This window comes from Watersipora subatra, chromosome 1 (genome assembly GCF_963576615.1).
Source record: "Watersipora subatra chromosome 1, tzWatSuba1.1, whole genome shotgun sequence".
In the NCBI taxonomy this organism is placed as follows: domain Eukaryota; kingdom Metazoa; phylum Bryozoa; class Gymnolaemata; order Cheilostomatida; family Watersiporidae; genus Watersipora; species Watersipora subatra.
Window position 1 is genome coordinate 12,152,940 of NC_088708.1, and position 26,352 is coordinate 12,179,291.

Sequence of the window (26,352 nt, forward strand, 5' to 3'; positions counted from 1 at the left end):
AACGGCTTGAAGGCATTTAGCTGCACCAACGCTCTTATTATGTAAGAATTCTCCAACGTAAAGCGGCACACGCATTTGGCTCCGTGTTTATGTATTGTGTTAAGATGCTTTCATGATAGTTACCGGAAAGTCGAAAAGAACTAGATTCAGGACCCCTCTACTAAGATCCCAGCGAAATGCAGGTTAAAAAATAGTGAAGAAATAGATGTAAGCCAACCTCTATCAAGATTCTCCTCGGCCATATAATGTTTCTTAGCCACATCTTCCACTTTGGATCCTCCAGTCACCTGGCCTCGTGTGTCGGTGTTTAGAAACACATTCACCCGGTCGGTGTCAGGGATTTGTCCCGTAATTCCATCAGCACTTATTTCTGTCTGTCGAGTATATACACTAGAACACTAGAATACACCAGAACTAGAACAATCTACCTATGGCATGCAGAGTTGCCTTCTTACAGATTCAGAGAAGATAATTTCCAAAAGGTGAGCATAATTACTATTCCATAAGTTCTTTTCAATACAATCTCACAATCTCATCATGGTCATACATCACTGGTAAGCAATAAACATCAACATCAAGGTTTTTAGTTGCAAATCGCTGTCTGTGTGTTAGATTGTCTAGTCAAAGCAAATGTTACAACAAACACAAACACTTTTTATCAGTTTGTAAGTTGATTTTAAATACATGCGCTATAAGTGAATAATGAACACGCCACAGGAGCACATCAACAAAAAAACTAACTATTATATCATGTCGATTAAGTAAAACTAAAACTAAACTATGGTTGACAAGGCAACATAAAATTGATGCTGGGTGAAGGATTAAACAGAAAAGTGGAAAGACAACTACGATTTACCTCTAGCAAATGCTTGCTAAAATTTCATTAATTATAGTGAGAAAAAATACTCATTTCGTGTTACCAACAGCAGTGTTAAGAAGTAATTTTTGTATATTTTCTATTTGTTCAAGTTGTCATCCGGTGCTGAAGTTTTGTTCAAACAAGGTGAGATTTGTCAACTTCTAGGATAGTTACATATATAAACAAATACAAGTACAGACTTGCTATACAACCTTTTACTCTACTTGAACACAAATTTCATGCGTTTTGTTGTGTGCTGACTGCTCACGGTGCACGGGACTGCCGGCATACCAGCCTTTACTATAAGATGAGCCACATATATTACTATAAAAAGGTTGTAGGAAAAAAGATTGCATCATACGGGGTTTGAACTCATGATTTCAGCAAGCTAGACCGATACTTTACCCTTATCGACTACTCACTGGCATTCCAGAATAATTGTACATATACTTATTACGCTTGACGATCTCTCAGACTGCCATTAGACTGCCATTAGACTGCCATTAGACTGCCATTAGACTGCCATTAGACTGCCATTAGACTGCCATTAGACTGCCATGGCACTAATATGAATAACTTTTGAAGTATTTCTTGAGTGCACACATATATATTAGGTAATCAAAAATAGTTAGAGTAAGACAGCCGTATTGACTATAAGACATGAAATCCAATATTTTAACCACAATCATGAATGAAAGAATTCTGATGTTTAAGTATAGGTGAAGATCGAGATACGCATCTAAGATTACCAGCAGAGCGTTCCACATTATAATGCAGACATCTCTAGCCTCACTACCTTGTCTATCACATTAACAACACAGGAAACATTTGTGCTATCATTGCAAAAGTGAAGAGCGCTTTCATTTTGTATCAACGGCTTCTCTGTGTTCAGTCAGTCTCATCTTGTGAAGATGTTGGAGACACTGAAGGACATTGCGACTATTAGTGAAAACCATCAATACTTTGTTCGCATACTACATTCATAGTGTGTGTGTGCGTGCGCGCGTGCATGTACGCTAGTGAAAACTATCAATATAAATTCACTATATCAATATAGAAAACTTTAAATATAATTTTTCAATTTTCGTCTGGTTATAAGCTTCAAAATTAGACAACAAAAAATTAATTATAAATTACTCAAATATGTGAACATTCAGATGTTACATCTATGTGTGATTTTTTTGAGTTTGAAGGATGCCAATTAATCTTGATACTCAATACAGAAAAACACATATAGACGTTAATGTTTGGTTCAAGAAAAGGTCAAAGGTCACTTCAAGTGACCATAAACTCTTGTGACAGTCAAAATAATCAAAGATTAAAAGTAAGGGTTCTTTTAAGCATCAACACCAAAATTAGTCAGAATTAGCAAATTAGCCCTCAACAAAACAGCAGTCATGAAAAGTGTTATAATATTTTATTTGAAAGTTTAGAACAACACGAATTTTCTTTTCTTTGGAAGGCGCTCAGCGGGGGAACCCTGAAATGCTGAGTTGAGTTTTAACCCCAGTTTTAACAAAGGCAGCCATATTTACTACTAGATACTTAGGAAAAATAGTATGAAAGTGAGAACTTATTGTGACTAGTTTAAAAAACTGCAAATAAAAGGCCAACAGAAAATCAGACTGATGACTTGTTTGTAATAGGTTTTGAAATGGGTTCAAGAAATCGCCAAGAAAAGGCAACTCCAATATGTTGATTGAACATATCTCTTTAGAGTTGTTCAGAGCTGTTCTTTCCATGAATGTGGCCAATCACAAGAAAATTTACTTTACAGTTGCAGCATGAGTGAGATTGGCAGTCAGGAAGTTAGACAAGAAGGTGATTAGAGAGAGTGATTGCGAGAGTCAATCATTATTATATGGTAACGATCTCGATACAAAAAGTTATTCATGATAGTATTATTTCAAATAATATATATATCTTACATATAATGATTATACACATTTGTTTTTTATTATGTACTATTATCGCTTATATATTATTATGTATTACATCATTTATTATATCTTACCTTTATAAATTATACATTACTCTTATTTACCACATACCATTATTGATTGTACATCTATACCCTAGGACACTTTTATTTCGCTAGTATTTAGTTTCGTGTGGCACACAGAGTAAAATTTCGCTGCAACTTAATTTCGCGGCTCTGATGAGTGCGAAAATATAGTGATGTGAAAATAAATACAGTGGAAAAAAAACAGATTACATTCCTGAGGTCCAGTTTGCTAATAAGGAAAAAATTCAATTTGGGACTAGTTCGTATTTGTAAACCGCAAGTTGAAATGTGTGGGTGAGATCGATAATTCAATTTGATCACTTGCTGCCATTTGTTTCTTGGACTATCAATGACGTCTAGGTCCCTCCCGCCGTGACTTTCACACTCGAATCCCAAGAAGAAGAAAATATATAGGTAACAACCAACTTCACAACTGTATAACCCTTTTGCAGCCATAAACGCATTTATGCGTTTTCTAGGGGCCACTGCCATAAACGCATTTTTGGACTTTCTTAGCAATTGCGTGGTAATCTGATTTTATTATTTGTTGATCACATAACCCACGGTCCTTAAGAGTTTTATGAAATTGACTGTGTTGTCCAAAGATTTCTCTATAAAATCAGCCTAAAACAACGACACAATTTCAAACTTTTGTTTGAGAATTTCTAATCTACAAACGAACATTTTTCTGTGAGTTCATTAACTACCGCGCGCGAGTCATAAAACAGGTAATTAGTTGTTGATGACATTATAGCCAATGAATATTTAGATTTTCGTGATTATACAGATAATTAAAGTAGCAGCACTGTCTTTAATGTGTCAACCAAAACTGTATAATGTGGTTGGACCTGGTGAGGGTTGATATTTTTTTTGGTTGGTAATAAAATTCTTCACTACAATAATTATTCTTCAATTTTATGACTTCACCTACCAGACTTTCGTCTTCATCAGTTACAAATTCGGTGACTAAACTGATATCATCTTAATTTGCTTTGCCATGCTGCTCAGACGGTGTATTAGCTATAATGAGTTTACCAGAAATTTCCCATTGAGCCCAACCACAGACGAAAATTGCTTGCATTTATGATATGAAGATTTTATTATGGATATCAATGAACAAAGCTATTTAATTTCGGCGTTTTCGCTCGTTCGTTATGATAGTTTAGTTTCGCTCATGAATTTTTCGCGAGAGGATGACACCGCAAAAATGCGAAAGTTAGATGCCGCGAATACATAAGTGTCCTAGGGTATATATATATATAAATCTCAATGTTTGCCTGTAATCTGTCTGTCTGCTTACAGCGCTAAAGTTTTAGAAATTAAAAATTTGCTGCAGACTGGTTTAAACAGAGTACACAGAAATAAACAAACATCTTAATTTAAAAGTTACAGCGGTGAATGTATATGTTGGTTAAAGAAAAATCCTTTGTGCAAAAACTTTTTTATTACTCATGCAATGCCGTACATTCACCTAGTCTATATGTAAATCTCAGTGTCATCCATATGTCCAGTTATAGCGATAAAGTTTCATGAACAAAAAATCCACTTTGCACTGAAATCGAACTTGTAACCTCCAGTTCTGCAGACAGACATACTATCGATTAGATTGCGTGTCCAACTGCCCATACTAATCCATAATTGTGGTCATACTTGTTACATCGGTTAAAATAGCGTTTGCGAAGATGAAGATCATGATTGTGTGAAAGATCATGAGAAACTTAGCAAAACAGCAACTTGATTACCTGTTTATAAGCTGTTTTTATTAACCGTACAATGCCAGGCATTAAGTAGTAATATCTATAAATAGAGAATGCGTGCAGAGGGGACAAATTACCTGTGGTATATCTACAAGCTCATCATGACGGATACCATCCAGAGGGCAACCAATTTTATTCTTAAAACGATCACTAGATTGCAGCTTCTTTCCTCTCAAATAGATGGACAGTCTGTGGCCCCCTCGAACGTAACTGTCAGCAAGAGCTTCGACGATAGCCTTCGCTGCCTGTAAGAGATATTAACGAATAGAATAGAAACAACTAGACATGACAGCAACCAGCAAGTAATCAAACCTTTATAGACATTAATTAGGATACTCTGTCTACTCACCCTCTCATAGTTCTTCATGTGACTGTGACATATTAAGGACAGCCTCTCATACCAGTAGCCTCTAGAATTCAGCCTGTACACTTTCTGTGATAACATTAAGTCATAGATATTAGCAGCCTTATCCCACTTCTTCAACTTTTGCAGAATGTCAGCGGAGATGGACATGCAGCTCAATATCTGTCCAGTGCAGGTATAACGCCTCAAATAGATTGGCAGATGCTTGTCAAACCTGCAAACAATATTACATGCTTGTGGCTGCAGCTGAACTATAAAAACATTGAAACACAACTCCCATTTCTGACTACCCGGCTAACACAGCCACAATACATAACTCTATCAATAGGTATAACTCTATTTATTGTTATTTTTTAATATTGATCCAAAATTGAAAAGATTTTTATCTTTGTGTCTCTCCAAACATTCACAGTTAATTAAGGTTTGATAATCGATCAGACGGTAACAAACAAAACTATTATTGACTTGAATGATGCAACTTGTATTTAAAAATAATTTGTTCATCGGAGTTTCCTTTGTATCATCAACTTTGCTTATACCCTATTTATAGATGAGGACATAAACGATATGAAACCTAAGGAAGGGGAATTTGAAATGCAGATGGTAGAATTTTGATTGTCTTGTTATCCATTAATAACATAATCACTAAGCAGTCTTGTGTTATTTGTACGAGTCGCCTTGCTCAATACTCGCCCAAAAATAACTTCTTTTTTCTAAATATCAAGCGATGTGAGAAGCACTGTCGTTCAAATCAGCAAAAACAGCCAATCAAATCTACCGCCTGGCTAAAAGAAAAATCATGAGCTCGCTCGCTGTAAGCACACTCTTATATTATATGAAATTTGGTATCCTAGATGACACTTTAAAGGATATTGTAAAGAGTATAACAACTGCCTCAGCTGGTGAAGGGTAGAAACAGGTGCAAGCTGAACTTACTCAAACAGCTCTGTATCTGATATCCATGAGTTAAAGCACTCTTGGCACTCTATAATACTTGGAAGGGCGGATGAGAAGTCTTTCTTTTGTAAGAAGCCATCCAGCATCTCCTCCAACTCTTGGGCACGTTGCCGCCTGTAACCAACTAACAGCCAATAGCAGGTCTCTACAGCTCAGCTTATCATAAAATCAACTACGGTAGACGCCCTTATAACGTAAACTCACAGATAACGTAAAGAATTTATGTGAAGTTTTTGCTTCAAAAAGTTCTATATAATATAAAGTGTCAAGTAGGGGCAACTTCTCAAATTCGGTTTGAAAAGTAACATATCTCGCATTTCTTGCGAGAGAAACAACGATGTACGTATAGCAATATATCTATTATATGTATGTACAACTTCCATGACATTCTAGTTCATCGTGATAGCTTGCCAGATGTGTCGACGAAACAGAGAACAGGTAGCTGCACAACTGTTAATAAATACTTAAAAGTGATCGGTCGGTGCAGGTGTTATAGCGTTAGACTACCAATATGAATGTCACAAGTTGGGGAGTATCGCCGAAAGTTATCTTTTATCCTAACCTTGACTCCTGAATACAGATAGATGACGAACAGGTAAACACCACTCTTTTTATAGTGAAAGATATTTTTGTTTTACTTTATTATAGATGTATAAAATACTTGTTATTAGTTTTAATTTCTAGAATAGACTTTGCTATCCAGAAAAAATGAACAAATCGTTGTAAATGGACGCCAAATATGTGCGTTCCCCATCAACTTATTAAAAAATTACCTCAATCATTGTTTGAAAAACCAGGGAAATTGATCAGAAAAAGGAGACAAGCGGTCAATGCAAACTAATAATATTACAGTTGCTATACAACCAACAAATTAAAAAGTTAAGTCTAGTTTTTACTTTTTGTATGGCCAAAGGGGTGAGTTTGGAAAGATTTTGGAACGGATTAGGAAATTTACATGTATTTTATAGTTCTTATGACGTAAAATCTCTAAAACATAAACGTTCCTGGAACGGATTATTTATAGCGGCGGTCAAATAGAAGTGGCGTTCAAATAGAAGTGACATTCAATTAAAGGGTGGCGCTCTATTTCTCAACCCTTCTCCCATAGTGGCACTCAAATAGAGGTGGAGTTTAAATACAGGTTTCAGGGTATGTCTGTTGTTATTATATAACATGGTAAACAAAACATGAACCAGGTGATCAAAAATCATGCTTCCATTTTTTCGATATAAAGAAAGGAGCAAGAAATACAAGGCCTTCATGCAGAGAAACTCAAGAAAAATATAGATAATACTAGGTGAATACCCGACATTGAACGGGTAATACAAAAAGCTTTCGCACGAAAAATTCATTTTTATTTAATATACAAAATCTAACATTCAAACTTTTAAATTTAACAGATTCAACAAACAATGTATTTTAGAAAAATTAACAATGTTTAATAAACTTAAATCACTATAGTCAAATTATGTTTACCAAAAACCCAACTCTAAAATAATAATAATACTAACAAGAAAAGAACTTTATAATTGTAACAATTATCTAACAAATATAGGGGAGTGAGAAATAACTCATAATTATAATCTTATACATTATTACAGTAAAGATGTTTGTTCTAAAATGTGATTAAATCACAAATTCGCGGAATTCAAAAGCAAAAATGTGTAAAATAATACACAACACAAATACTGTAATGAGCTTTCATGATGAGCGAGGGTGATGAACTTAATATTCATCTGTTGAGGAAAGGAAATTGTGCATGTTAATGTACTGTATCCATATTAAATTAAAATATGGCAATATTAATACAAACAACAAGGTTTCAAATGATTTTGATTAAAGATTGTTATAAAAACTAGTTTCAAATAAAATGAAGAAATAATGCAAAAACTGTAAATAAAGAAAAGAGGCGAAGTTTTGTTCGTATTCAATGATTGTGGCATGCAATCTCTAACTCAATCATATTCTATCATGTTCAGGCGTGCTAGTAGTAACCAATAGTATTTTAGCAAGCACTTCAAGAGTGCTGATTCTAACCGATGTAATGAGTATGACCACAATTATTCTGTTGCGTAGCAATGTAGCTGCTTGGCGTAGTGGGAAGCTCGCCTGTCTGCAGAACTCATGGTTCCGAGTCAATTTCACGGTGAAGCAGGTTTTTCGTTCCTAGAGTGTTATAGCTATAATTGGACAAACGGCAGACAAGCAAACATTCAGATCTATATATATAGATTACCGTAATACATGCTCCCTTTTCATAAATATCTTAGACATTCTATTCGTCACTACTTGCGGAAATTTGGTCTGCCCAACAGCTTGCTCCAACATCATGTATCTGTAAGAGTGAGAGATTTTAAATAGAACAGAACTACAATCTTTTGCTTAATTGGTTCTACCAGAGGTAGCGAAGTTCAATGAAGAAAATCGCACATTTCTTCACCCTGGAATGCTCGTCTCTGTACTGAAAAAGCAATGGTCAAAATAGAGCATCTGCAAGTACCATCGAAACACTGACTTCATACGAGGGACTACAAACTGACACATGGGCGCATTTTATCACGTATGCAAGTGCTGGAATAATAAAAAAATCTGCCCATTCAGACAATCTTGACTACTAGCAAAGGCCAAAGTAAAGCCATAGACTACATGAAAATGACATGCATGACAAATCACACAATCTATTCATAATGCATATTTTCCTCAAGGCTATAGGAAACTCACACGAGCTGGGAATGTGTAGATGAACCGGACATACGAGAGGCGTTTGGCATGTCAAAGACAAGCGCGTACAACATGAGTAGCCTCAAGAATACACTGCGATATTCATTAACCAGCTTGTAGCAAGGTCGCAGTTCTTTCTTCACCCTGCAAGTTTACAGACCTACACATGAGGGCAACTCTAAGTAATAGACCTTATGTTGGTTACAGACCTACACGTGAGGGCAACTCTAAGTAATAGACCTAATGTTGGTTACAGACCTACACGTGAGGGCAACTCTAAGTAATAGACCTTATGTTAGTTACAGACCTACATGTGAAGCAAACTCTAAGTAATATACCTTATGTTAGTTACAGACCTATACGTGAAGCAAACTCTAAGTAATAGACCTTATGTTGGTAAGATCACAGAGAATAATGAGAAATATTACCAGCTAATAATAAAAGTAATAATAGCTAATAATACATCATTTAAAATATTTTAGTTAGTCACCACATGAATGCGCCGACAGTAGTTTATACTAGTCGTTTAAACAAAGTCGAATTGCTGGCATTACTATGCCGTCCCATTCGTATGTTCTTTTTCCGTTCTACGCATTACATACGCCTTTTAGGATGACACAATCAACTTGATTTATTTTATTTTTGTGCAATGGTTTGTGTACTCAGTCACACTTATGCAGCTTTAGCTAGATATCTTGGTGACAACTAGTTGGTGTTTGAAAACTCTCATCTCTACCATTCACTTTACAAACTGCAGAGACAGCAGAGACAGCATAGACTGCATAGACAGAATAAACAGCATAGACTGCATAGACAGCATAGACTGTATAAACAGCATAAACTGCATAGACAGCATAGACTGTATAAACGAGGCATGGGCAACATGCGGTCTTCAAGCCATTGCGGCCTTTTTGCTGCAGGCTAAAGAGAAAGATATTAAATGTACTTTTAATCTAAATACTGCAAACATGTAAATATTTGCAGTATTTAGATATTTACTGCAAAAATCGATTGTCCATCTGGAATCATAAAGAAGTTGCTTCCCTTATTGATGAAATAATGCAGTACTAATAAGTTATTACTGTGCTTGTCCTGCAAAAACAATGAAATCCAACTTATTGCATGAGTAATGCCTTCCAACAATTCCTTTCCACAACAAAATATTCAGCAACTGTGTGGCAGTGAGTTTGCAGGTGCAGCAATGGCAAGTGCAGCAAAGAAATCAAAGTGTTCGGTAGGTGAAGAGAATCATAAATTCAACAAAAAGTGGACTGATGAATTTTTTATGGTAGAACTGCCAAACAGGAATAGCATGTCATGTTTAGAATGTTTGGACATCATAAAGACCATGAAAAAAAGCAATGCAAATTTCAACGCTAAGCACGGAACAGTATATGGACAGATGTTTAATGATGCTAAAAAGGTAAGAATTGTGACACTGCTGAGCAACAGAAGAACACAGCAAAGCATGCTGAGGACTCCTACTGAGAGCAGCCCAGAGGCCCTTTAGCAAGCATGAAGATAATTTACTGAATCAGCAGGTGCAGAAAGCCATTTATAGATGGGGTTAATCAAAAAGTGTCTAGAAGATGCAGCTGATGTTATATGCTATGACGAAAAAAACCAAGAAAACTTTTAAGGGTATACCCCTTACCCGTCGAACAGTACCTCGTCGAACTGAAGTTTTTTTTAGTCGGGATGTGCAGCGACAGCTACAAGATAAATTGCAAGGTTTTCCAGCATATTCCATTGCACTCGATGAAACGACACATGCAACAGATACAGCCGAATTAGCTGTGTTTATTCGTGGAGTAGACAAAGAGCTCACTATTACAAAAGATATGTTTGCATGGTCGTACAACAGAAAAAGATATGTTGGTCGGCTAAAATACCAAAAGCGGTAGAGCAGAAAAATCTTGATCTCGGCAAATTATGTTCCATAGCAACAGATGAAACCCCTGCTATGATTGGCCGTGTCAATGCTCTCGGCAGTTTGCTAATGGAGGAGCTCAAGAAAGATGGGATTAATCTACTCCGCTTACAATTCCATTGTATTCTACATCAGCAAAACCTGACTAAGAAGGCAATGAAACAGGATCAAGTTGTGTGTGTTATCAAGGATGTTGTCATCCATGTGCTACAGAAAGGGTTGAGACATTGTCAGTTTTGCCAGTTTTGTCAATGTTATCGAATGCGAATTTGAAGATGTTCCAAATTTTGCGCAAGTGCGGTGGTTATTAAAGAGAAATATGTTACTCCGAGCCTTCAACCTGCAAACTGAGAAAATAGAATTCTATACCTTGCAAGGAAAACAGCTGCCTGAATTTCATGATGTTCAATTTTGGGATGACTTTGCCATTCTTGTGGATATGATGATGCTGCACCTAAATGAGCTAAACACTGAACTGTAAGGTGAAAATCAGCTGATCACATGTATTATGCTGTTGGTGATTTTCACGGTCGACTTGAAATGTGGCAATCACAGTTGAGAGAGGACAACATTGATGTGCAAAGCTTTCCATAACTTTGTGAGTGATGATCAAGTAAACCACAGATAGAAAGGTATGCTGTTGTGTGTGATTTGAAGAAAGAATTTGAAGCGAGATTTCATGACTTCAAGAATATAAAAAGAGAGCTCTGTCTGTTCTCAGCGAGGCTAATTGTAGAAGACATTCCACCTCATCTCCAACTAGAATTGATTGATCTTAAAAATGATCTCATTTACTCACAACTCTTTAACCCTGGCCAAGATCTCACCCTCATCCATCGTATGCTTCCCTGTCTGAAATACCCACAACTGAAGGCCTTTGCAGCACGAAACATGAGCACGTTCGGAAACACGTTCAAGTGCGAACAACTTTTTTCTCGACTGCATTATGTACAAATAAATACGGAACAAATCTTACAGATGAGCCCATCAACGACAATCTTCACCTTTCAGCTACAGACAGCACGCCACAGTACACTCAAGTCACAAATGACATTCAATGCTAGGAATCTCATTAAAGGAGTTGTGTGTAAACATAAACTGATGTTATCATGCTAACAATATCTTATTTTGCTTTCTATGTTTACTAATTCATGTTTATTTGCACTCAACAATTAAAGGTGAGTAATACAGTCATCGCAATAACTGGGCCATGTTGAGTTTCTTCCAATTTCCATAAATTTCTAAAATTTTATTATGCTGAAGCAATATATAAAAGTTCATGCTGAGCATTAACATTGTGAGAAACGGTGATATAGGGAAATAAACATTCTTTTGCTTGCACTGGTCGTTAAAAGTTATAGGACATAAGTGATGGTGGCCTTTTATCAAATTACCATTTGAACGCGGCCTTACATGTATGTCCAAAAAGGTTGCCCAACCAGGGTATAGACTGTATAGAATGCAGGGATATAGAGCTTTTGGAAGGCTAGGTTGAGAGTACGTACTTTATCTTTCTTTTGACAATGGCTGTATTAGAAGTGTAGCCTATAGTGTAGTCTAGTGCACCATAGCATGTATTACGAGTAAAAAACTTACCATAATGAAAATAAGAAATACAAAATTTACAATGAGTTCTACTATTATTTAAGAAAGTTATTTGGAAGCTTGGCAATAGAAAAGTAGATGTTCCGCAATAAGTTTACAAAACAAAACCCAATGTATTAGATTGGACATTGGACACACTTTTTAATACGAAGCTCTTTTACAAGAAAACTTACCATTGAGATATATACATGTACATCGACTCAAATCGTAATAATTTTTTAAGTTATGTGTATTTTGTTAATCAGCCAAATGCTGAAAAGTATTTTGAAATATCAGCAACTGTTAAACATACAAGCTATTGTATAGCGCTATCTCAGCCTCGCTTGCCACCAGATACAAATAACCTATAACCTGTCTAATGAGGAGGTAATTTCAATGAACAAGCCCTTTAATAAGTAGATGTCTTCGCACGGCTCTAGCGAATAGAGTTAGAGTTAGATCCAACAATTTATGCCTTTATTCGAATGTGCCGATTAAGAAACTAGCAGAAATACTCTCACATGAGCTACATAAGCATAATTTAGCTGAGCTAACATCAACACTAACATTCATATAGAGGCCTAAGTTCTTAAGGTTATGTATGGTACGAGCTGTAGTGTCGCCATCAGAACAGAGGAGTTCAGGCTGACCTTTAGAATGTATCAAGAATAGAGTACAGTTTTTAGCACAACTTTCTTTTATAACATCTCCCTTCTTCCCAATGTCGCTAACAGTGAATTATCAAAACGTGAGATACAAAATGGCACGATTGCAAGTTATAAATGCGTAAAAAGATTCCATTAGTTTTAGAAATTGATTGTCCGGCACGTAAGAGAACTTAGAGGGGATGACAACTACCTCCATGGGTAGTCATCTGAAAAAATAAAATGTAGACGGGTGACTACAAAATTATAGCCAATTTAAAAACTAAATAATACTGCCGAACTTACCATCTAATCATAACCTGTTCAGCTGTGAGGGTATTTTTAAAAATGCTGCTGACAGTCCTCTGTCTGGTGTGTTCCAGCATGGAATTTATTAGTTGCGTTCTCTTCTGTTTAAAATCTATCTTCATCTGTTGACAAACCTTTTTCAAGCTTGGTACTGGCAGCATATTCAGCAGTTCTTCCAACGACAGGTCTTCAGTGTCTGGTCACGAAATTTAATCGAGAGGTCAGAGGTGTTGATAGAAATCATGCAGTTTAACTTACTCTAGCTTGTACAAGGTAAAGTTTAAACTAACTTAACTTATATATTTTATCCTGTGATCCGTAATGCTTAGAGAAACACCGACAAAACATGATGAAAATTACCTCAAGTGTAGAGTCAAGTATTTACATCACATGCTGGATTACTAGTATGTTGAGGTCATGACCAGCAGAGGTTTAACTCTAGTCTTACTGTAATAAGTCAGCTCACTCACTACAGAAGTTTAACTCTAGTCTCTAGTCTTACTGTAATAAGTCAGCTCACTCACTACAGAGGTTTAACTCTAGTCTTACTGTAATAAGTCAGCTCACTCACTACAGAGGTTTAACTCTAGTCTTACTGTAATAAGTCAGCACACTCACTACAGAGGTTTAACTCTAGTCTTACTGTAATAAGTCAGCTCACTCATTACAGAGGTTTAACTCTAGTCTCTAGTCTTACTGTAATAAGTCAGCTCACTCACTACAGAGGTTCAACTCTAGTCTCTAGTCTTACTGTAATAAGTCAGCACACTCACTACAGAGGTTTAACTCTAGTCTTACTGTAATAAGTCAACTAACTCACTACAGAGGTTTAACTCTAGTCTCTAGTCTTACTGTAATAAGTCAGCTCAATCACTACAGAGGTTTAACTCTAGTCTTACTGTAATAAGTCAACTAACTCACTACAGAGGTTTAACTCTAGTCTTACTGTAATAAGTCAGCTCGCTCACTACAGAGGTTTAACTCTAGTCTCTAGTTTTACTGTAATAAGTCAGCACACTCACTGCACATGATTAGATCTCTGCTCATCAGCTCCAGCAATGCACTCTCCTTGTTCTCTATCTCCTTGTACTTCAGCTTGCTTTCAGGTATCCAGCCAAACTTTCTGAACAGCATACGAGCATACAACATCTGTGCCTCCGCTGTGAAAATGCGTAGAAGCAGACTACCGAACATTGTCCACACATCAAACAAGAAACTGTTGGTAAGAACAAAATTTACTTCAAAATTCATTGAGAACTCTGCAGATTGAATAGAATGAAACAGCGTGCTAATTGGTTGACCTAATGTAAAATCTGTTAGATGAAGCTACAGGAAATTATTGTAAACACAGTTAACCACTTCACAGGCTATCATTCGTATAAACCTACCAGGGCTGCTCTGAAACACTTGAATGGTCTTCAAGTCAACAACATCAATATATTGTACATCAAATGGACAGCTCATAATTTCCTCGATGGCAGTAAGAATGCTGGCTAGGTAGTAGGGTATCTTGTTGCTAGAATTTTTGCTTACAGACAATTCATAGGAAGAGTTCAGCGATGCCCTCACTACCGCCATACCATCACCTGAAGTGATGGGTGGAGGCAGATGGGCTAATTCACCGGTTATTGTAGACTTTGATTGTTTCGTAGGAGAGAATGAGTTGGCCTCGTTCATTGAGAGCATAACTTCTTCCAGGCCATCATCTGGAGTAAATGACCTAGTAGGTGAAGCAGCTGTAGAAGGTTGACAATGTGAACTATCACCTGCAGCTTGTATGGTCGACTCCAAGCTGTCACCCAATACAGATGAAGTAAGGTTAGGACCTTTTTCTCTGTGCTTTGCACCAGAGTCACACTCCTTCTTAAACACAGGAATATGGTAGTCTTTTTTGGAGTTTAAAACGCCAGGAGAGGAATCAGGTGAAGGAGATCGTTGGTGAGAAAGTTTGAGTTTGCGGGCACTTTTAGCCCCTTTTCGTGGATGTGTTTTGCTTTTCGGTAAATGTTTTGATGAGATTACTAATTCGCTTGAGCTATAAGGGGTAGAGAGAGCAATAGGTGGAGCGTCCCTTGATGTTATAGGTGTTTTAGAAAGAGAAGCGGCTACAAATAAACAGCACTTGATGCGCAATCATGCAGAACTTAAAAATTGGTTTCACATATCACCACTTCTTAACCCGCCCCTTGTTACCTACTATAGTTCTGGATCTTTCTCTCCCTCACTTTCTTTTCATCCTTCTCTACTACATGTACACCAACTACTACATATACACCAACTACTACAAATACACCAACTACTACAAATACACCAACTACTACAAATACACCAACTACTACATATACACCAACTACTACATATACACCAACTACTACATATACACCAACTACTACAAATACACCAACTACTACAAATACACCAACTACTACATATACACCAACTACTACATATACACCAACTACTACAAATACACCAACTACTACATATACACCAACTACTACATATACACCAACTACTACATATACACCAACTAATACAAATACACCAACTACTACATATACACCAACTAATACAAATACACCAACTACTACATATACACCAACTACTACAAATACACCAACTACTACATATATACCAACTAATACAAATACACCAACTACTACATATACACCAACTACTACATATACACACACTACTACATGTACACTAACTACTACATGTACTCCGATGCCTACATGTACTTCAACGCCTACATGTCACCCACCAACTACTGAGTTTACACAACTACTCCATGTATACCAACTACAGAATGTATACCAACTATTACATATACACCAACTGCTTCATGTACACCAACTACAGTGTACCCCAACTATAGAATGTATACTAACTATTACATGTACACCGACTATTCTATGTACGCTAATTATTTCATGTACACCAACTCCTCCATGTCACACACATCCTAGACGCCCACACACGTCCTAGACACAACCGTAACACTTGTTACAAAAATAGAAGTTCATTGCTCTACCTTTATATTTGGGAGCAAAAACATCATCATCAGATAATTCTTCGCTAGAGCTTGCAGCTGTGTTAAGGTCACAGCTGGCTGTTCTTTTTAAGAGACTTATATCCATGCTCAAAACTTCATCCATTCCATCACATTCATCAGCATCCTGTGGCCGATAGAAAATTAATATTTTGTCATCAAATTTATACATGATAGCATGACTTCAAATACATAGTGTGCACTCAGAGAGGGTCAACTTTGAATTAGTATGATTGTGGGGTTACTTTGTATTGACTCTAACTGGAGCAGAAGAGTAGGAAGGAAATTGTCCGGATAAAAAATAAAAATATTGATTCAAAATTAGAAACTGGAAGACCTAAAGTAAAATAGTCAATAACTAAAAATCTGAACAGCCCACTGTAAAGAACATTGAAGTCATTAACAAAGGAAATATGTAGCAAATCTAAATACATAAATCTCGGTGTTTGTCTGTCTTCTGTCTGTCATTCAGTCTGTCCAGTTATAGCGATAAAGTTTTAGCAACAAAAAATCACATTCGTACTTTATTTGAGCTCGCAACATTCAAATCGTGAGTCTACAAACAAGGCTAAGCCGTTCTTATCACACCCATCGCTCTCAACATATACTGTATATCCTTTTCAGGATTGCACACGTCAAATCTGCACTTTTTATTACATGGTACCCCCTCAGGTCACCATGATCATGTTGTACGACTTTTTTTGCCTTGCTATGTGGAACACGATTTTTTTTGCCCTCGTCTTATGACATTTTTCGTCATACGATATCAACAAAAATTTATCTCAAAATTCAAATTTAACAGTCGATGTGCTGAGTACATCGGAATAACAAAGATGCTGATATGCTATTCACCAAAATCCTCTCACAATGCATGAAAGAGCTACAATTCTCGCTCTCTCTCTCAGTTCAGCGTTATTTGTTATTAGTTACAGTGAAAACGAAACCGGAAACGGATAGGTGATAAATCTCAGCTGATGACAAAGTTGAAGTTTAGTAAAAAAACATGCTAAAACTCAGCTTTCGGTATGTGTTTAGTAAGCTTAATTTATTTTAGTTAAACTCAACATTTATGTTATACAACTGTCTCGAAAGTAAGAACTCCCTACAGTACGTATTGCGCATAGTACATTGCAATGTTACATTTTATTGCGGATAATAATCACTAAACACACTAAAGTTATTGTAGGTAACTATAGTTACTAAGGTTAACATTATTTTGTTACTAACTTAATATGTACAGTACATATGTAAAATTTTGATGTCTTTTACCAGGGGGTGTTTGCATGAGATAATTACAACGGGTTTCTATACCAAATGTTTACCTTACGAGGCTAACACTGAAACGAATTAATGTCGTATGGCAAGAGTCCACACATGTACTAATTACTATTACCTTTTGCGTTTTTTACTTTTTTTCAAAAACTAACTTTTTTACCATTACATCTTATTTTTTAAATTTGTAATTTTTAAATATGCCATTTCAATTTCAAATGTGCCATGCATGACACTCATATTTCCGGTTTTGGTAATTCTGTAAAAGCTAAATGCTTTTCACATGGGCAATTGTTTTCTCTGGAGTAGGAATTGCCTCTATATTCTCTCTTTGTTCGGTCAGACAAAGTATCACACTAAGAAAGTCAGATATCCCGTTTTTATGTTTGTACCAGTATCAAGAGGTACCAGTATCATCCATCAAAACTTTGAATACAACGAGCTTCTGCTGCAACAGTAACCTTGTTTATACACACACTTCCATCAACTCATTGTTTATTGTTTCTCTTAAACTGCACAAAAATACTTTTGTTGTCATGATATGAAGTTTGAAAGTTAGAATGGTAAATGTTGTATATGTTACAGGTGACAGCCACAGGTGGATGTTGGAAACAAGACTATATCATACGCCATTCAAAATCACACCATTAAGCTTGGTAGATCGACACTCTAACATCTCCGACAATCAACCGCTGTACCTTATTTCATAATGATTGCGTGGATACATAAGTGTTACACCTGCCAACCTCCCACGGTGCACCGGACTGTCAGGGTAGTGCTAGTATTTATAATTCTGTGCAAGCTTTAAAAGAATCATGAAGAAACAACTCTACATGTTATGTTTTAAGTTGGTTGGATTTACGGTTGGATTAACATTTATAGTTGGTTGGATACATTGGTTTAATACAGATCAAAATATACAACAGTTTTGCAATATTTGAAATGATAAAAAATCCATTAACTTGAACACTTTATTTTACAGATCGGTGCACTAACCACTACACTACTCCACCGCCTTTTCACTTGACGGAATAATTATGCACACACTGATTACTCATGACGATCTCTCACGGTGCTAGTAACTAGTAAGTATCATGTAGTGTTATCCAATAATTTTTAACTTTTTCACTACTGCGCTGAATTCGCTATTCAGACCAAATTAATTCGAAAGAACTTTCAAAAAATCGATATACCGCTAGCATTTATGCAATATCTCAAGAATCAATGCAGATATTGTTTTAATGTGAAATGCATCTTATTCAGAACAAAATTCGCTACAAAATAAAGATAAAATTGTTTAGCGAATCCCACTCTCGCAAAATTTCTTATGCTTACTTTCCATTGAAAGAACGCGGTGAATTTCTTATTGCCATGACGATAGCGATTAGGTTCTCTCGTTTTGAAATACAATTTTTTATGAAAAAATAAATTTTTTATGTAACTGCTAAGCAAAAATTTTTTCGATTGGTTGCACATGATTGACAACAAGGTTGTTTCGTTGGAGACAAAATTTGATTGGTCTAGCTAATGTGTAGGCTTCGTAATGAAAAGAAAAGTGAAACCCTATCGATAAGCTGATGCAATGGCTTCCGAGCTGTACTTCTATTACCGAGAAAGCCGTTACATCGGCTTGCGGCAGCCAAAGAGTCAACAGATTTTAGAAAGCTTTGCTATTCTAGAACATAAATTTGATTGGGAGTAGAGTGGCCTACATGTAGAAAAAATATCTTTCCAAAATGTTCTCTTGAACAGGGCCAAGGACACAAAAAAGAGAATTTGGAATGTTGCATGTACATAAAAACCTGGCCAAGCATAAGCAAATGCAGTGAGTGCAGAACACCCAATCACACACATTTCATTAAATAGCAGATAGTATGAATGATATTTGCTACAATGCGTTAATAAAGTCAGACAAACCTTAGATTCATTGTCGCTTTCATCATACTTTTGGCTATCTAAAACCCTTAACGAAAGGGAAAGACAGGTTCTTGATGTTTCTTTGTTAGAATCATCAGGTAGTGTCTCTATCCCTGCTGACCTGCTAGTGCCAAATGAAGTGATAGCATGGTCCTTAGTGCCAACATCGTCACTCATCGCAGACTCTGTCTTTATCCTTCGTTCAGCACAATTGTTGTTTCCAAAATCCTTACTACATTTCTCTGGGGTAGCATCTCCTGCGGTTAACAGTTCTTTGTGACAAGCGCGAGGCAACTCGCTTGCACGAAGTTTGCGTAACTTGTTGTTTCTAATCGTGTCTCGTAGACGCCTAGGTTTGCAGTTGTCAATCTTATTTTTGAGAGAGGAGCGATGCGCCACTGCACTATGATGATCCGAAGAAACTTTCACCTCTTTCACGAATATCACATCATCGCATGTTTTCTCCGCCTTTACAGCTGCATTTTTAAAGTAGTAGTCCAAGGAGTGAGTTTGTTTGCTAAAACCAGCTTGTTTCTTCATTGATTATTTTATAATGCAAGCCCAATGAAGCTCCTTTGTGTTCTTCATTGTTGACGGCAGACAACTGAGGGTCCCCACATCTTCAAAAGCTCGGCAACGCTATTATTTTATCTCATCTGCAAACAGATTAAATGTGACACCTGACACTACCCGAAAACTCCTTCATATCTCACATACAATCACCATTATTTTTAACGCTGAAGGTATTGTTCCCAATGACATTTGCTGAATCTCTTATATTTCAATTAATGTTAATCTCTTTTTAACAACTTCAGCATTCAAAACTTTCAACATGAGTTTAAATTTTAAACAAATATTAGGCTCTAAATACGTACTTTTTTTCAACGTAGTATGTTCAAAGTCAAAATATGTTCAAATGTTTGAAATGTTTTAGTTTTGTAAGTGAATACCAAGAGGCTGGCAAAAGTTAAAAATAAAACGTGGTAAAAAACATAAATAAAAATACCTATGTAGGGCAAGCTACTATAAAAGCTATATTTGGGCGCCACCCTTTAATTTAATGCTACCTTCAATATACCACCACTTTGACTTTTATTATATTTGATCTTAATGAGCCCATCAGTAGAAAATTTACAAAATGGTGCAAAATGGCAGGATTTCGCCAATAACAATTAATTCTTTCGGTTAATCATTGTTTAGTGATGATGTGCCTGAGAAAATTGATTGCCACAATCATCAGAAACTACACTCCGATTCGAAGTCACAAAGGTCTAAATCTGACCCATTATGTTACTATCAGTCTAATATGTTCTACTCAAAGTCGTTTCTTGTTGTGAAACTCAGTGTAATACTTCAATGTAAATAAATAAATAATGGTTTAGTAAAAATTCTGACATTGACAGCATTAATATTGCTCTGCACAATGGAGATTTCAAAATATAAGCAGCCTTAGCATCGACTTGCCCGTAAAAAGGGATAAATTTATCCTCCCAAAATTCTGATCAGCTAGTCAAAAAATACAGTGCCAGTCTCTATCTGAACATCACCTCTAATAGAACGGCACTATGAGGAAAAAGTTGGAAAATACATCGTCACGATGATCACATAGAATTTTAAAGTAGTTTAAACTTTTTCTAGTCTAAATTAGACCAGATTAAATTGCATATCCTTGTTATCACCTCTACTGTAACTCTGAGCCTACGTATACCCAAGCCTACACTTGCATTTGCATGCCTCTAAGGCAGTGGTTTTTAACCAGGGGGAATTCCCCACAGGAGGGAATTTCGGGGTTTTAGGGGGGAATTTGACAGTTTGCCAAAGGGGATTTCCGTGGCACCTATTTTTTTAATATAAAGGGCAGCGAGGAGTGAATGAATTTCAGTAGTTTCAACAAAGCCAAGATCTAAAACTGTGGAAAAGGTAACGATTGCTACACTACATGCATATACATACCTGCAATATTAATTGTTCAGTTACCGATTTGGTTTGCATAAACGTATAACATTTCGACAATTTGCTCTGTAGCCTAACATATGTATGATGTTTTGCTCATGTAGATATTGAATGTATTCAAATATTTTGACTGCATATCCCATATTGTAGGTGTTAGAAATGTCAAAGACAAAAAGACGAACATATGGTGATTCTTACCTTAACTATGGATTCACTTGTATGATTAAAAGCAGCATTGAAGTACCACAATGTGTTTTGTGCATGAAAGTGCTCGCTAACGACTCCATGAAACCACATCAACTTAAGCAACACTTGAGAAATAAACATGCAGAACACATGGATAAATCAAAGCTGTTCCTTGAAGCTAAAGAGAGAGAACTCAAGCGAGCAAAACTGGATTCCACTGGCAGCTTTCATATCCAGGCACAGGCCATTATCGAGGCATCCTATGCTCTGTCTCACCGTATCGCCAGAGATAAGAAGCCACACACCATTGGTGAAATATTAGTTAAACCTTGTTTGCTGGAGTGTACTAAGATTAGTCTTGGAGACACAGCCGCTCACAAAATAGCTGATTTATCCCTCTCAGACAGCACAGTGAAATCGAGGATCGATGATATGTCTGCAGAAATGGAGAGGCAAGTAATTGAAAAGATCAAGTCATCTCCCATGTTCGCCATTCAACTTGATGAGTCCACTGATGTTGCTAGCATTTCACAGCTGATGGTGTTTGCACGCTATGTACACAGAGAGACAATTGAGGAAGAATTTCTGTTCTGCAGTCTTCTAACAGAGACCACTACAGCTGCTGATGTTATGAACCTGGTTTCCGACTTCTTCAGCAAAGAACATCTGGACTGGGGCAAACTAATTGGAGTTTGCACTGATGGTGCTCCAGCCATGCTTGGCTGTCGTGCTGGATTTGCACAGTTGGTAAAAGAAAATAATTTTTAGTGGTGACTACCCATTGCTTCATTCACAGACAAGCGCTGGCAGCAAAAACTCTTCTCAAAGGATTGCAGGAACACCTTTCTTCAGTGATTAAATTAGTAAACTTTACCAAAGGCTCTGCCTTGCAAACACGTCTCTTCCACAAGTTATGCGAAGATATGGATGTTGTGCACTCATCACTATTGTTCCACACCAAAGTTCGATGGTTATCAAAAGGTAACATGCTTCTGCGTTTCTTCAATCTACGAGCAGAGGTCAATGAGTTCTTGAAAACTCATAACAAACCCAAACTACTGGCTTCAATGCAGGTGGAAGGCTTCCATCAGTGTCTTGCTTACCTGGTTGACATATTTGGTTCAATCAATAAAGTGAACACAAAGATGCAAGGTAGGGACAGAAATGTGTTGAATGTAACTGATAGTATCAATGCATTCAAGGACAAGCTCAAACTCTGGGTGGAAAGACTCGCTACTGGGAATGTAAGAGTTTCATTTCCAGTTCTGCATTCATTAGTTGACAAAAAAGCTCCTTCCACTTCTTTGCTAACCGACATAAAGCATCACTTGAACAGCTTGATAGCAGAGTTTGAGAGATATTTTCCAAAGTTAGATCCTAGGACAGAGCAATTGATGAGCCTGACCCGAGACCCTTTCAGGCGCAATGTCCACGAGATTCCGGAACAGCTTCAGGAGGAGTTTTTGGAGCTGACAAACAACTCTGCATTAAAAGATGACTTCAAGGAGCTATCAATAGAGCACTTTTGGGTTCAGGCCAAAAGATTGTATCCCAACATAAGCCTGGCCGCTTTCAAGATGCTCATATCATTTGCTTCCAGATATCTTTGCGAGTCAGCATTTTTAGCAATGCTAACCATAAAGAGCAAATCTAGAAACCGTCTGGAAGTAGAAACTGACCTACAGTGTGCCCTATCTACAACAACTCCTAACATGAAAATTCTGGTCAGCTCCAAACAAACACAGAAATCGCACTAGTCTGCTGACTGTCTTACAATGATAGATATATTGAGTTTCAATATACATTCATTTTTAATATTCCATATAAACATGACTGTAATAAATGCATATATACATGTATATATATGTATATAAGTTATATACAGTGGTGTGCATAAACTTGGAATCACATTGTTTTGTTTACTCTATATCGAATGGATCTTCCATTTGCTTTCTATTTTCCCCCCCAATTATGATGCCATGCCCAATATTATATATCAATCTGATCAGCAGAAGATGTCCTTTCAAACAATGCATTGATTGATTTAAAACGGGAGCTCATAGAGAAGATTATTCATGCTTGGCATCACATCATCACTCCTGAAGAGCTCAGAAAGTTGGTAAACAGCATGCCTCGACGGTGTCAGATGGTGATCAAGAACAAGGGCTGGCCAATAAAATACTAATGCTCAGCTCAAGACACCTTACCAGTCCTTCTGAAGACCAACAATAACCCAACGGCCCTTTTCAGGGCCACCAATTTGTATAAAAGAGTTTGTTTGTATCCTATTTTATCAATTTTCACTAACAACATTCATAGCCTGCAATAAGTCTGCCTTTCAGTAGATCCACCCCCAGCGATACAAATCTGAGAATATTTTCGAATATTTGGCATCATCTTGTTCTTCAGAATTTTCCCTTTCAAATGATATATATATTGATGGGGTTGAGGCACTTAACTCCAAAGAATTTCTTAGACAACAGCATATAAACATACATATTTGAAGATTTAACTGGTGATTCCAAGTTTATGCACACCACTGTATGTAAATAAAGTTCACTATCTAGTTGCGGTGCATTATTTGAAGGAGTTGAGAGGGAGGGAATTTCTGACTTTAGGTTTGGAAAAGGGGGGAATGGGGCAAAAAAGGTTAAGAACCACTGCTCTAAGGTAAAGTAATAATACAAAAATTTTTATGACGCATTTATAATATGGTTAAGATCTTCAAAGTTCCTTAAAAATAAACACTAATGAACGAGTTCAGTTTTAATTGCCAATTGGACAAAAATGTTGTTATTTTCTGGAATTACAAAAAATGCTGTGTGTTACTAGCGTGGTAATAACTCTGTCAAAGAGATCCAATAAAATCAATAAAGAATAACTGACCACCGTAGAGATTACAATTCAATAAGGTCCTTCTAGTTTGTTTGCACAAACTTTGACATTGGAAAGCGGTTTGCTAGGTTTGAAATTGGAATATCTGAAAGCTCTTAGTGTCTGACAGCAGGATCTCAGGATCTTATGAGTGCAATATACATATATATCTATATATATATATATATGTTAATGTTCTTTCAAAGAGTGAATGCTTTTCGGTTGGTACAATCTTTAGCATGACACTTTGCTCCCAAAGCCTCTCACTGTCACAAAAAAGGCTGGTATTGTTTTGGGTTGTTTAGCAAAAAAGGCTTTACCCAAAATAGTGAAGCCAGATATAGTGAAGCCAAAAGTGAAAGTACCAGATACCTTTCTTGCTATGACTAACTCAATGAGAGTTCCCTAACTACTTCGCAATTCAGCTTTCATGACTTCATTACAGTGCACCCTCAGGATACGAATTTAATCCGTTTTAGGGTTGGCATCGTATGGTGAAAAAATCGTAAGGGGCTATGAAAACTACAGCAATTATATAATGCAAACATCCCCTGGTAAAAAACATCAAAATTTTAAATAAGTACTACTCATATTGAAAATTAGTAACAAAATAGAATGTTAACCTTAGAAACTAATTACCTACAATAACTTTAGTATATTTAGTGTATTTATTGGTTATGATCTGCATTAAAATGTAACGTTGCAATGTGCTATGTGCAGTACGTACCGTAAAGAGTTCTTACCTTCAAACAAGACGTACGTATAACATAAACTTTGAATTCACTTTAAATATGTTTAGCTTACTAAACACGCACTTAAAGCTAAGTTTTAGTATGTATTTTTAACTATGTTACTGAATTTCAACTTTTTATCACTAAAATTTTATTCCCTAGTAGTTTCTGGTTTCGTTTTTAATAGAATTTTAGCCGATCTCATTAAAACCGCATTTGCAAGAGAAAAGATATAGTGTTATAGCGTATAGCGTTATATCTATTATATATACAGCTTCAATGACATTCTAGTTCGCCGTGATAGATCGTCAGATGTGTAGCAGTAGTAGTAGCAGTAGTAGATGTAAGACAGAGAATGGGTAGCTGCGCAAATGCTCATTAATACTTGAAGGCGATCGATTGGTGCAGGTGTTACAGTTTCGGTCCACCGATTTAAATGTCACGAGTTGTAGTATCGTCGAAAGTTGTCTCTTATCCTAACCTTGATCCCTGGGTACAGATAGACGACGAACAGGTAGTACCGCGCTTTTATAGTTGAAATATTTTGTTGTTTTGCTTTATGGTAGATGTATATAATATTTATTATTAAATTTACTTTGCAGAATAGACTTTGCTGTTTAGAAAGAATAAGCAAATCGTTGAAAATAAATGTTGAATATGTGCACTCCCCATTAACTTATTGTAAAATAACCGCAATATTTAGAGAAAAATGATCACAATCGTGATCTATAAAACCAGTGAGGTTGATCGGAAAAACAAAAAAGTTGTCAACGCAAACCAATAATACTGCAGTTACAGTACAGCCCACAAATTAAAAGAGTTACGTAAAGTTTTTTCTTTTTGTATGGCCAAAGGGGTGTGTTTTAAAAGATCTTGGAACAAATTCGGCAATTTACATGTTTTTTACAGTTCTTATAACGTAAAATCCCTATAACATAAACGTTCATGGAACAGATAATTTACATTGTAGGGGAGCCTACTGTATTGCACAATACAACTCTGTACATTTTATTGTCATTACTTTATTCTATTGACTTGCACTGAATAGAATCTGCCAGTGATTCATAGTTCAGACAGTAGCTGATAGCCAGCCTCAAACAGACCTCCAGATGCTCATCATTCATGGTGTAACTGTACTTGCTCTTAATGATTTTCAATTGGGAAAGACTGACACACATAAATAAGTGAACCATATAATGCAGTCACGAGGGCAGCACATTCTTCGATGTTAGGGTAC

The 26,352-nt window shown here is 36.5% G+C and overlaps 3 protein-coding genes across 3 annotated transcripts in view; 2 read left to right on the top strand and 1 right to left on the bottom strand.

The window, feature by feature from the left end:
- Positions 1–26,352, bottom strand: part of LOC137403393 (fanconi-associated nuclease 1-like) — a 46,163-nt gene that overhangs the window by 18,526 nt on the left and 1,285 nt on the right. The window contains exons 2-12 of the mRNA XM_068092749.1: positions 19,372–20,027; positions 16,165–16,309; positions 14,519–15,235; positions 14,153–14,290; positions 13,128–13,326; positions 8,664–8,807; positions 8,179–8,277; positions 5,922–6,056; positions 4,971–5,199; positions 4,699–4,866; positions 218–374 (exon numbers count right to left, since the gene is read on the bottom strand). Coding sequence (XP_067948850.1) covers positions 218–374; positions 4,699–4,866; positions 4,971–5,199; positions 5,922–6,056; positions 8,179–8,277; positions 8,664–8,807; positions 13,128–13,326; positions 14,153–14,290; positions 14,519–15,235; positions 16,165–16,309; positions 19,372–19,911 — 2,671 coding nt within the window. The 5' untranslated portion in view covers positions 19,912–20,027. The remainder of the gene's footprint in view (positions 1–217; positions 375–4,698; positions 4,867–4,970; positions 5,200–5,921; positions 6,057–8,178; positions 8,278–8,663; positions 8,808–13,127; positions 13,327–14,152; positions 14,291–14,518; positions 15,236–16,164; positions 16,310–19,371; positions 20,028–26,352) is intronic.
- Positions 21,484–22,278, top strand: LOC137400378 (protein FAM200C-like). Its single transcript, XM_068086735.1, has one exon. The coding sequence runs from the start codon at positions 21,484–21,486 to the stop codon at positions 22,276–22,278; it is 795 nt and encodes a 264-aa protein (XP_067942836.1).
- LOC137400453 (protein FAM200A-like) lies at positions 22,434–23,267 on the top strand. The gene has a single exon (XM_068086805.1). The coding sequence runs from the start codon at positions 22,434–22,436 to the stop codon at positions 23,265–23,267; it is 834 nt and encodes a 277-aa protein (XP_067942906.1).

Bases quoted from the DNA above. Each gene is read 5' to 3' on its own strand.
- LOC137400378 (XM_068086735.1), top strand. From the start codon at position 21,484: ATGTCAAAGACAAAAAGACGAACATATGGTGATTCTTACCTTAACTAT.
- LOC137400453 (XM_068086805.1), top strand. From the start codon at position 22,434: ATGGATGTTGTGCACTCATCACTATTGTTCCACACCAAAGTTCGATGG.